The sequence below is a fragment of the Hyla sarda genome, chromosome 7, assembly GCF_029499605.1.
Source record: "Hyla sarda isolate aHylSar1 chromosome 7, aHylSar1.hap1, whole genome shotgun sequence".
In the NCBI taxonomy this organism is placed as follows: Eukaryota; Metazoa; Chordata; class Amphibia; order Anura; family Hylidae; genus Hyla; species Hyla sarda.
This window is the reverse complement of record NC_079195.1, coordinates 40,436,225-40,449,725: the sequence shown is the minus strand read 5'-3', so window position 1 is coordinate 40,449,725 and position 13,501 is coordinate 40,436,225. Positions and strand designations below refer to the sequence as shown.

Below are 13,501 nucleotides of genomic sequence, written 5' to 3'. Positions count from 1 at the left end.
CCGCAATCAGACATCTTATAGGATGGGATAGGATGTCTAGGGGCGAAGTACCACTTTAAGAATAATAAAAATGAATAATCTTGTTCTTCTGTGCAGAGTTATCAGATGCTGAAAACAGAGCCCATCTGTTATACCTTCCTGTATATGTCTGTTCAGTGTTATCATAATTACCTAGACATACAGCCCAGACACAAAAGGACTTATTACTTACACACAGATTAAAACATTGAGTTGAATACAATGAGGCCCAGCATTGCCCATGACAACACCGAGCTGCACAGAACCAGGAAGAGCTATCACTGGGGCGGAGCGTCTCAAGATTCCAAACTCTGATAACTCACAGGACAGAAAGAACATAAATCACATTATTAAAAAAACTACAAAAAAAATGGTTTTCCCAAAAATCGTAACCTTTTTTTTCTTATCGAGCCCAATCCAGGATGAATTTGGTAAATCCATCTCTTCCCAACTATTAAGTGCGTGACACAATTGACAGCGTCTGTTCTGTACGACAAACTCTTTATTCTCTGCCGGCCGAGCAGAGGGACTTCAAAAACAGGTCACCGGCGCGTGTCATCTCAAGCCAATGTCCTCGCTGCTTCTCCATGTTTCAGAGACGTGTCGTTCCCCCCGCTGCGTTCAGGCACCGCTGCCTTCACCTTCCTTCCCAGGCATCTTCCCGCTGTTTTGCTTCAAGATGCCTTCGTGCTGTAAAAGAACCCACATAAGATATATAAAAATCTATCATAGTCACAGCTCTTTTCTTTCTGGGGCTTCAGTTCTGATAATGTTTCTTTAAAAAAAAAGGGTCCTAACTTCTAAAATAACAAAAAGGAAACTTTCTTCTATAAACTATTTTGCAGCTGTAGGCGACCAGCACTGTAAACAATGGAGACTCAACGCCATTACAGTCACATATAGATATCACTAAAAGAGCAATGTCACCTCTTGAATCTACGATGTGCTAGAATTCATATACACGTCATCGCATGCTGAGGGATCGCAATAGAGGACGCAGAGGTAGAAATATAAAAGATATACTAGCAGGTGGGGACCTACTACAGATTTACCATTGGGGCACATAGAAAGGAGAAAGCATTGACCGCTCACCCAGCAATCACACACCTTCTGTGCGCGGATCCACCAGTCCTGCCTCCGGCTTCAATAGTAGACAAAACGAAAATTATGTCCAGCACCAGGATGTGGATAAAAACGGGTTTCTTTATTCAATGAAGACAGCTACATACATGAAATCTCTGACGCGTTTCACGCTTTCGCGCTTAGTCATAGAGTGACTATTGTCTACTATTGAAGCCGGAGGCGGGACTGGTGGATCCGCGCACAGAAGGCGTGTGATTGCTGGGTGAGCGGTCAATGCTTTCTCCTTTCTCTTTGCTTGAATACCGCGAGACCAGCTCCCCAGGTGTACGGGCAGTAAATTGAAGATTGGGGCACATAAATCTGATATAGGTAGAAATGTCTCAGGGATCTCACCAGTCTGTAGTATGTTCCTTTATTCCTATCCAACGACAAGACACACAAGGTATCGGAGGCGTAGAGACAAACCGAACAGGGGTGTTGTAAGGCAACAACCATTTCCTGCTGCAAAGGGATAAAATGGTCGTTGCCTTACAACACCCCTGCCCAGTTTGTCTCTACATTCCCCACTACCTCCTATCGGAGAGGTGTTATAAGGTAACAGCCGTTTCATGCCGTAAAAGGCATGAAACAGATGTTGCCTTGCGGCAGGGGTGTCGTAAGGAAACAGCAGTTTTGTGCCATACAGGCAAAAACGGCTGTTTTCTTTTGACACCCCTGCTCCATCTGTCTCTACACCCCCCCCTGCTACTTTATGTGCCTTCTTTCTACCTATATCAGATTTATGTTATTGTCTACACGGCAGTGAGCAACACCAAATAGTCGGCTAGTCAACACCCTGTTTTGGTGAGTCAGCAACATCCTATAAAGAGTATAGGCATGCGATCATCTGCTGCAGTGCTAGGTGCACAATATAGGACTGGGCGGTATACCGGTTCATACCGAATACCAAAATTTTTGTGCTGCACGATATGAATTTTAACCCATACCGCAATACCAGTTTGGCCCCTCCCCCTCGGGAATGAATTATCAGCCAAGCGCTGCGCTGTCCCCATCGGGGAACTAATCATATGTGACCCGCGAGCGCTGTTCGGGCCCCCCCCCCCCCCAATTAATTATCAGCCCAGCGCTACTACTCACATATGTCACCCGCAAGCGCTGTCCTCCTGGTCCTCCTGCTTGTTGCAGCCGCCGGCGCTGACACTTTATACCAGTGGTCTTCAACCTCCAGATGTTGCAAAACTACAAGTCCCAGCATGCCCGGACAGCCGTGGGCTATCCGGGCATGCTGGGAGTTGTAGTTTTGCAACATCTGGAGGTCTGCTGATTGCAAACCACTGCTCTATACTGTATCCCTATGCTCGGGCTGCAAAAGGAAAACAAAATAAACTTTAACTCACCTTCCCCGTCGGTCCGGACCTGAACGTCGGACAGCGTCAGCCTATCACCAGCCGCAGCTATGTTCTGATTCGGCCGGTGATAGGTTGAGCCCACTGTGGGGGGGGGGGGGGGGGTTGGAATACCGTTATATACTGTGGAACCGCCATAAGTTACAAAAATACCGCAATACACATATTTGGCCATACCGCCCAGCCCTAGCACACTATTCATGCTGTGGGTCACCTCTGATAACATGAGTGCAGCATACAGAGATATAAATGACAGAAATCCATGTAAAACATGGACAGACCGGGTCCGCCCGAGCAGCAGGCACTCTTTTAAAGAAAAATTACATGGGCAGGAACTGTCTGGATAAAAGGAACTTTTTAAAAAGGTGGCCGTGGCCATGTCCACCAATCCCTCTCTGGGCATGTCCCCAATAGTCATCTGGCCACTAAAGCTTCAACTGCTGGATAATAATCACGGTGAACACCGATTCTGCCGCTTCGTATTCACTTCCAGTGCAAAACTAGACCTCAATAATACTAGAAAATTAAAGCAGAGTGAAAATGCACATGTGAACCAAAAACAAGATCCCGCACCCCGGCACACTCTGCTCTCCCACCGACCTCACTCCAAGTGCTCATTCTCTATGGATACTTCATTTAGTCTAATCTGCGATTTTGCTCCCCGTATGTGTGAATAATTAACAGTTCTGCAATTTCACGGCTTCACTTGACTACATGTGATTAAATAATTGCCACAAGGAACATCTTTCGCCGATCCAGTCTAAAGTATTTTTTATTAAAGCAAATGCATTTTTTTCCCCTCACTGTAACTGGGAGAGATGGAACTGATGCCAGTCATAAAATAGATTTTCCCCTCAGCAATAATCAGATTTTTTAGAGCTAGAGGGTCAATAATTTCTCAACAAACTTTGCATAGCTCAAAATTATAATCAAATAAAAGAAACTTTCTAATATCTTATAAGAGAAAAATGCCTCGTTCTTCATTTATGAGGCAACAATCCTGCTCCATCCCCGTGTGAGAGACTAGATGAAAAACTACGTAAGAGACTAGATTGTCTATCCGCTCACTGACGCATCAGGTAGGTACCATGCTGCCCATAGAAGTGCATGAAGAGAGGACAGCGAGGAGAAATTAGCTGCAGAGTAAGAGACGCAGAGAGGTACACAGAGACTACAGCAGCTTGGAGTGAGTGTTATATGTAATCCCTGTGCTGTTTAGTTTATTCAAACTTGATTAAAGTTATTTCTGATATTTTACTTATTTTCTTTAGTAAACAATGATAGAAAAGCTGCTTCTAGAAAAGGCAATGTGCGGAGTTAACACTTGTGCTAATTCTATACAAGCTCTTCCTGAACAGCACAATTGTATTAAACTTTCTAGCAAGCTATGCATTGCTATACACTGCTCTATAATGTCCACAATGCTGCTGCTTCTAAGGGTGTGCTATAGAAATACAGGGAGCCGGATCCCCTCTTATGTGTATAAACGGTATAGGAAACGTCATAAAGCATTGAACATCAAAGACATTATAATCTGTCAAGTTAGAGACCCAAATATCTTGGGAATGGGAAAAACATATTAAACTGTAAAAATATTTTTGATCTGGGCACCCAAAGCTATTTAATGACAGTAACAACCCCCAAAATTTTTTTTTGCAGTTGGCACTGGTCCTCTTTAAGTACAGTGAGAATCCAGCAAAGTTCTCTAAGACAGGATTCTAAAAACAGAATTTAATAAGCACAACACGTTTCTGGTCTGCAAGGGACCCTTTGTCAGCTATTTTGCACCCGCTATGTACACAGGTAACGCACTATACCTGTCAAAGTGTCTGTTTTAGCTTAGCTGTCATACAGGCTTGTAGTGTGGGTGATAATCAAAATGACGCAGTGTCTGGAACCGTCCAGCAGTTATTCCGCCTTAACGATATGTAAATTAGGTCCTTGGGGCATGGGCGGAGCTACGGGCACCCCTACGTCATCTTCGGCCAGGCGGGCACTCCACCCGGCTCATCGATATGCATAACCCCTCCTTGTGCTGCTGGTTTACTCTACGGCTCATGCGCCACTTCCAGGGTGAATAGACGGCAATGCATTTCCAAGCGGAATATGCAGAAAGAATAGATAAATCTGTCACAGAAATTCTGCCATGTGCACAATGAAGTAGAATCCCACAAAAAACAATGGGACTCTGCTGCAGCGGAATGTCCGGGCTTACATGGGTATCAGGTCTCATCAAGAGAACTAATGTCCAGGGACACGCTTTTTAAGCTGTTGTTCCATAAGCACTATTGCTGTATATCAGTATTTCCCAACCAGGGTGTCTCCAGCTGTTTCAAAACTACAACCCTCAGCATGCCTGGACAGCCTAGAGCTGTTTTGCAACAAACAGAGATCCTATGGTTGGAAAACATTGCTGTACATGAGAAATAATACAAAATTAACACACATACATAAGTCATTTTTACAAGCAGATATCCAGGGACTAATAATACAATAACAGTACTGAGCTACAAGGTTTACAACAGTAGAGAGGTGCCTCCTGGGGAATAAATTGGACACAGTGAATGCCAAATTAAGAGCGGAGTATTGTCAAGCGATAACCTGCTACAAAGCATTTATGAAAATTGAGGCGTTTTCCACAGGTAAAAAAGAAGAAAATAAAAATGGGCAAAAACACATATTTCCTCCAAGATAAACACTTTAGCACAATGTTTATTTCCTTCTTTATTTCTACAGAAAGCCGAAGCTGTCAAGGTTTCAGAGCTTTTCAGCACATGTGACAGTCACAATGACAAGTTCATAACAGCAGTGAGGCAAAATAAGGCCAGGAGCACAAAGCGTGCAGCGACTAAGACTTGAAAGAACGCCACCATCAAAACTGCGGAGGGTTTACTCACATTTTATTTGTATTCTATAGGTGCAATGTTATCCAGAATCACTAGTTGTACTGTCAGGATTAAGGTTCCCAAGACTTACAGAGCAAAAGTCGGTTCAATTTGTTCCCCCGACTATAAATCAGTAGTAAAAGCGGTGATAGAAACTCATGTGACTATCACGTTACACAAAATACCTCTAATACACTTTTCAGACTCCTCTCCTGCTCCCCATGCCTCCAGCACTGCTGCTGCTAATGCTGCTCGGTGCTGCTCTATAATGTCCATCATGCTGCTGCTTCTCAGAGTGTGCTATAGAGATATAGAGGAGCAGGAACTCCTGCTCGGTTCACACAACTGAGGGTTTGTAGATGAACTTTCGGCACAGAATTGGATTTTGACAGCAGATTAAATCTACCAAATCAGCATTGTTGTGAATGGGAGATTCCTGCTGACATTAAGCGCCTATTCCGGAGGTGGCTGCTGCTGCTTTAAGTGGAATCCTGCCAAAATGTTCACAAGGAAATTCCATCTACCCACACCTATAAAAGCTGTCCCAAATTCTCTAGTGAGTATAGCAGTGTTCCCCCAACCAGGGTGCCTCCAGCTATTGCAAAACAACAACTTCTAGCATGCCCAGACAACCTTTGGCTTTGGTTGTAGTTAAGCAACAACTGGAGGCACCCTGGTTGAGAAACACTGCACTTTACATACAAAGAAGAGAGGATACTGCTCCTCTATATCTCTATAGCACACTCTCAGAAGCAGCAGTATGGAGGACATTATAGAGCAGCATTAACTGTGACTCAAGATGGATTGGACCAGTAAATCGAGTGGAGTGACCGCTGCAGGAGACAGAGGGAGTTTCTATTGCCATTTGTTCTGTTGATTTATAGCAGGAAATTCTGAGAGTTGAAGTTTAGCAACAGCTGAAGGCACACTGGTTGGGAAAAACCGGAGTATAGTATAGACCAGTGGTCTTCAACCTGCGGACCTCCAGATGTTGCAAAACTGCAACTCCCAGCATGCCCGGACAGCCAACGGCTGTCCGGGCATGCTGGGAGTTACAGTTTTGCAACATCTGGAGGTCCGCAGGTTGAAGACCACTGGTCTAGACCATTAATTGCATAAAAACTGGGCATTTAGAGAAATGGAAAGCAGGTCTATCAACCTGATAAACACCGTTTACATGTATCAGAGACTAGGTTAACCCTGTAATGTCGTGGATATTTCAAAAGTACAAAATGAACTATGAGATGTACAATACATAGTTAGGAGACTTTGTGCAATGACGCAACAGCTTCACACTCTTAATAGAGGTCTCTTGACATAAACCCCATTGTTTTAATGCCATTCCGAGCCCGATTGTAAGGCGTCAGAAATGTCATGATCCCACATGTAAGGCTTTGCTCATCCCCAGTCGGAGTAAGAGGAGGAGAGATAAGTACTTGTACATATGCAGTGAGAAGATTGTGCCACTTAATACAGTTTGACAGCGTCTGCAGCTGTTAACAACAGAATCCTACGGAACAGAAGACTGTGCGCAATCTAATTGCTTCCTCTCACCTCTGGCTTCCTGGAGTTTCTTGCGCTCTGCCTCCCTTTCGGCTTTGCTCTGGGTACTTCGCACTCCCAAGGCACTAATCACCAGTCTCCTTGCAAGAACCGCAGACGTTTCTGGACGGTCTTTAGCGGGCTGCAGAAAGTCTAAGTCACACAAGAACAAAAGAAGAATAAAAAAAAAGTACAGGGTGTCACACAATACAGACATTGAGAATTGCAAAGGTTTCTCTGTGCCGCGCCCCCCCCCCCCCCAAGCTCAGATCCTTATCTCCCCAACACAGAAGCTCAGATTGGTAATGCTTGTTCTTGACCAATAAAAGACTCATCAAACACTGTGCAATTACTGTAACACTTGAGATAATGGCAGACAAAACGCTCGCCGCTGGTTGATGAAAAACGCTGTAACGTTAAGGAATGATAATTATGGGTCCAACAATAAAATGAATGATAATTAGGTCAAACCCTGAGCACAAAGGGATAATAAAAGATAAGAACAAATTAACCACCTGATACATAAAAGGAAACCAATTCTGTTATTTTTTTTTATTTTATTTTTTTTTATATTTTGGATGAATCGAAAACAACAAAAATATGGTATACAGTTCCTATGCAAAATATTTGTCACCATGGTAACAGACTACAAACCCTGTGTAGTCTGATCCTGCACATATTCTCTCTTCTATCTTCGCTTTACTTCCTGCTGATGCACTTTTTACACTGACAAGAAGTTGGGTTAAGATGGAAGGGAGTTTGTTTGCCAGATCAGACTACATAGCATATGTATGTAGTCTGTTACCATCTAGACACACGCAAATAAATTTATGATATATTAGAGCTGGGCGGTATGAGCAAAAACGTGTATCACAGTATTTTTGTGATGGCGGTTCCACGGTATTTAACGGTATCCCCCCCCCTCCCACCATTCATGTAACCTGGGCACCGCTTCTCTGCCAACACCCCCCCCCCCCCCCCAATTATCAGCTGCTCTGTCCCCACATCATGTCACCCGCAAGCGCGCCTCTGCTCCTCCTCCTCCTATGAGTTGCGGGCCGCCGGCGCTAGAAATCTGTACTGTACTACAAATAATGTTTCCCGGGCTGCAAAACCAAACAAAATAAATTTTCACCTGCCTACGTTCCCCCGTTGCTATGGTACCGTCTTCACTGTCCTGCACTGCGATCCCCTTGCTGTTGCCTTGGGACGGGAAACTCACAGTGCCGCCAGCCTATCATCATCCAAGGCGGGACATCGCTGCGGCCGCTGATAGACTGACGGCTTTGTGACGTTCCCATCCCCAGGAAGCAGGCAAGGCGGTGATGGGTGGAATTTGGACCAACGGGGAAAGTAGGCAGGTGAGTTAAAGTTTATTTTGTTTATTTTTTGCAGCCCAAGAAATGTTATTTGTAGTGCAGTACAGATTTCTAGTGCCGGCAGCCCGCAAGCGCTTGCGGGTGACATGATGTGGGGACACAGGACAGCGCAGCTGATAATTCATTGGGGGGGGGGGGGGGGGAAGAAAAGCAGAACAGCGTGGATTAGTTCCCCGATGTGGGGACAGTGCGCTGCGGCGGATAATTCACTCATTGGAGGGGGAGGGGCCCAACATGTATTGGCAAAATTCATATCGTGCAGTAAATTTTTTTTTCGGTATGAAGTGGTATACCGCCCAGCACTATGAGATAAAGAGTGTGTGTATATGTAATATTTATATATATATATATATATATATATATATATATATATATATATATATATATATATATATATATATATATATACACACACACACACACACACATATATATACACACATACACACACACACATACCCACCCACTCTCTCTATAAAAAAATATATTATATATATTTTTTTTTAATGAAGACTATATGCAGAGTAGTATCATTTATGTCAGTGCCACTCGTCCATGGCTGGTAGTTCAGCTCAGCTGCTTTCACATACAATGAACAGACAGCATAAATGCAGTCACTCTACTGCTAAACCCCCCCTTCAATGTTCTATAGGAAACTTGTAGATGACCAAGACGGGTACACTTTAAGGGTAGGGTCACACATGCTTTATTTTGCTGCATATTTTCCTACTCAGAGTCAACGGGTATCGAAATCAGCTGCAGAAAATACAAGGCAAAATAAGGCATGTGTGACCCTACCAAAAAGAGCTTCTGTCTTGTAAAAGCAAAATGGCCATCAACAATTATTTTGTTCAATAATGTGCACAGTACTATTGGCTTTAGCCTGGCACATGCAGCATAGTGGAGCATAGTGGCATGCCAGCGAGCGTTTTCACCCCCCCTCAGAATTAGCGTCCACATGGCCAGGAACACACCGTCCAGCAAACAGCAAGTCTGGGATGGAAGGTTCTGAAGACACCGAGTGGAATTACCTCTGAGCAGTCTATCGAGCACCGGGTGATTATGTTCTGTATATCTCTTTACTGTTTAGTACATGGATGAATTTGGAGATAAAGAACTTTTTAAGTGCAATTCCCAGTCTGTCTATGTCTATTTCTATATATACAGAAGGAGGATATCCTCATTCAGGTGAAAAAAAAGGAGCCCACCTTAGGTAAAAAGGTGGGGATCGCTCGGAAAACAACTTTGTTCTGGTGCAGGACCAGGTAGGGGGAACGGTAGGAGAGAGCCACCAACTCTGAAACCCTCCGGATGGAAGTGACCGCAATGAGGAAGGCCACCTTCCAGGAAAGGATGCAAAGAGAAACATCCTGGAGAGGTTCAAAGGAATGACCTTCAGATCCCACGGAGGAGTAAGGGATCTGAACGGTGGAGCCACATGAGCTACGCCCTACAGAAAAGCACCATCGAATTCACACCATCGAAAGTAAGACCGCCAAGTACAGTGATAAATCTTCGCAGAGGAAGGCTTACGAGCCCGGATCACCTGGGGAGAGAACCCACTGGCCCCTAGAACCACGGTTTCAACCGCCACGCCGTCAAATGCAGGGACAGTAAAGGGGGTGGCAAAGAGGACCTTGAGAGAGCAGGTCTGGATGAACTGAGAGACGCAGTGGTACGTGAGCCACTAGGCGAACGTCGTCGGCGTCCCATGCGCGTCTGGGCCAGTCTGGAGCCATGGGAATGGTGGAGACACCCTCTGCTTTGAGCTTCCTCAGGACCCTGGGAAGTAGAGGAAGAGATAGGGGAGGACGAAGTGCGACCAGGGGATCACTACGGTGTCCACGGCCAGAGGATCGCTTTCTGGTTGTGGAGAGACACATCCGGAATCCCCCAGAGGTTGCAGATTTCCGCAAACACCTCCAGATGAAGGGACCACTCGCTGTGTTCGGCAGAGGATCGGCTGAGGAAGTCCGCATCCCAATTGTCCACCCCCGGGATGTGAATCGCCAAGTTGGAGTCGCCCAGAGAAGGATCCTGGGGACCTAGGTAATTGCAGCGGGGCTGAGAGTGCCGCCCTGGCGATTGATATACGCCACAGCTGTGGAGTTTTCCGACTGGACACGAACATGACGGTCCTGGAGATGCCGCTCCCAATGGAGTAGGCAAAAAGGTAAATTGCCCACAGTGCCAGGATGTTGATGGGGAGAAGTGCTTCCTGAGAGGACCAACGACCCTCGATCGTCTGATCCCAAAAGTCTCCCTTCCAACCGCTGAGACTGACATCCGTCAAAATAACCTGCCAGTGAAGAGGCAGGAATGGCAGTCCTTGCCGAAGAAGGGGAGACTGGAGCCTCCACAGGAGGGACTGGCAAATCCTCAGGGGAAAAAAGAATCCTGCGATTGAGGGAAAGCGGAGACTTGTGTCCCGGTGGGACAAGGGCCAGTTGAAGACGGCAACAATGAAACTGGGCGAGGGGGCGGCTTCCATGGCTCCACCATCCGACCCAGCACTTCCATGCAGAAGCGAATGGAAACTGGAACAGGACGATGGGGAAGACGAACGCCTGCTCAGAGTGGTGCATGTCCGGCAGGAGCCAAACCTGGGCAGCTGCCGTGTCGAATTGGAGTCCCAAGAAGATGAGGTACTGGGTGGGATTCAGGTTGGACCTTTCCTGGTTGATCATCCAGCCGAAACAGGACTCTCCTGATTCTGGTCCCTGGTTGGAGCCTTGTTCAGGAGGTCATCCAGGTAAGGGATCACGGACACACCCTGGGCTCGAAGGATGGCAATCACCGCCACCAGGACATTTGTGAAGACCCTTGGGGCCAAGGCCAGGCCGAAGGGAAGGGCTACAAACTGAAAATGGCCCTCCGGAGAGGCGAATCGGAGATATACCGCTGATGAGCCAGAAAAATTGAGATGTGAAGATACGAGTCCCGGATATTCAGCGATGAAAGAAACTCTCCTTGATCCATGGATGCCACCACAGAACAGAGAGACTCATATGGAAATGACGCAGGAGTAGGTGGTGGTTGAGGAGCTTCAGATCCAGGATAGGGCGTACGGAACCCCCTTTTTTGGGGACAACAAAAAGATTTGAGTAGAACCCTGGAAAACGCTCCTTGGGAGGAACTGGGACTATCACTCCCTGAGCAACCCAAAAGGCCGCCACCAAGGAAGGAGAATGAGGAGGTCGTGATTGAAAAAAAAAAAAGTGTTCCCTTGGAAAGGAAGCAAACTCTATCCGATAATCGGAAATGACATCTGGGACCCAAGAATCCTGCACCTAAACAAGCCAAACGTCCCTGAACAGGGACAAACTAAAGGAATTCTCGGGTGGGGGAGTCCCTTCAGACGGAGGGAGGCTTTCCGGTGCCTAACTTGGCTGCAAAGTGGCCTAAACGGTAATACGACTTCCAGGAAGGAGACAGAGAGACAGACAGAGAGATAATAAAATATGACGCTCCAGGCAAGAATAGGAAAGAAGGAGAAGGGGGGGCAGGAATACTCACCCTGTTACCCAGAATACTCACCTAGAGATGTCTTCAGCCAGCTAGGTGTCGCCTTGCATCATGCCAGGCTGAAACAGCGAGAAGAGCAGGTAGATAGGGGGACCCAGACCCAAGGTACAACCCCAGGTGCTGGCCAGTGGAGAAATGGAGTTAACAGTGCATAGTCTATGCCCCTTCTTCGCATTTTGGGGTGGGGTGGGGGTAGTCCCTAACTAGAAAATAAAAAAAAAAGCAAAAGACCACGTCTGGAGAGCTCCAGACCTGTGTCTGCCTCCTACGGACACTAAGCTAAAACTGATTAGCTCAGAGTCTGTAGGCAGGGTATATCCTGCCGTGAGGGGCAGTCTTTTTTTGTTGGCTAGTATCAGCCTCCTAGTGGCATATACCCACGGTCTCTGTGTCCCCCAATGGAGCCGACAGATAAATCATTGTTAATCGCCCCCCACTTATTTCCTGCAGCTAGTCTGTCTGTCAAAAAAAGGAACCTAGGCCCCAAATACGCAAGAGCCCATGCACACTACGGAATTTCCGCTCCATTTGCAGCAGACTATCATTGCTTTCAATGGAATTCTGCAGCTGTGTACACTGTGGAAATCCGAGATTCCGCCAAATGAATGAAAGGTAGAACTGTATTGCTGTCAATGGGGACAGCGCTTTAAAGGGTACCCCTTACCGTTTTTGTAGCAGGATATGGAGCTGCTTCTGATCTCATGACTTGCTTGCAAACTATCATGATCAGGAAACAGTTTTGAGAAGTCCTATACAGGTCTATAATACTTCTTACAATTCCATCGTCGAATCGTGATAGTCTGCAAACAAGTCAAATGGGTTTCAAGTGGCCCGATATTTTTTACATAGCCTGCCACTGGGAGCATGTTTAGAGGTACCCTTAAATGTCCGCCCAGACATTAGGATAGTGTATGGGTCAGGACTTCCGTAGGGGTGGTACTCATGGCAAAAAAAAAACCAGGGTGTAAATAAAGTACAGCCTGGCACCCACCAATAATGCTTGAAGTGGAGAGTTTATTCACATCACAAGAATCACAAGTACAGGCCTCGTTTCTGCATGAGCCTTCCTCTGCTGTCTCAGTGACAGCAGAGGAAGGCTCATGCCAAAACACGTCCTGTACCTTTTTCTTGTGATGTGAATAGACTCTCCACTTCAAGCATTATTGGTGAGTGCCAGGCTACACTTTATTTACATCCAGACATTAGCACCGATTCAGGAGGATCTAGCTGCACTCTAAAGGTCAACAGAGTTCCCACAATGCACTGCTCGCTAGGAATTGTAAAGGGATTCTGAGTTTAGCTTTTGATATAAATGGAGAATAGGACACAGGGTAAGGCAAAGTAAAAAAAAAAAAAGTAAAATAATTTACAAAATAAATCTATAGATTCTCACAAAGGGGTTGTCAGAGACCTTTTAGGATGCAGGTTCAAAGGACATAAGGACAGGGGTGTCTACATAAGACGTCTATAAACGGGTTTATATATTCCCAGAGGATGGGAAAGGCACAAGGAATATAAACGATAGCCTTCAAGAAATTAGAGAAAAAAGGAATTTTTCAACATAATCCGATGCATGAGGACTGGCTGAGAAGTCTGGATCTAGAGACATCTTGCCCCAATGTTCAACAGGCAGTAAAGACGCACGTATTCTGCCTGACACACT

General features: G+C 45.8%; 1 protein-coding gene across 5 annotated transcripts in view; it reads right to left on the bottom strand.

Annotated features, from left to right (window-relative positions):
* Window positions 1-502: 502 nt before the first annotated feature.
* The window catches only part of R3HCC1L (R3H domain and coiled-coil containing 1 like), a 47,114-nt gene continuing 34,115 nt past the window's right edge, over window positions 503-13,501 (bottom strand). For all 5 annotated transcript variants that reach the window (XR_008846116.1, XM_056529483.1, XM_056529485.1 and 2 more), the window contains 2 exons: window positions 6,947-7,087; window positions 503-708 (listed from right to left, as the gene is read on the bottom strand). Coding sequence is in view for 4 of the 5 variants with exons in the window: in XM_056529483.1 (XP_056385458.1) it covers window positions 656-708; window positions 6,947-7,087 (194 nt within the window). In the remaining variant the exon portion in view is untranslated. The remainder of the gene's footprint in view (window positions 709-6,946; window positions 7,088-13,501) is intronic.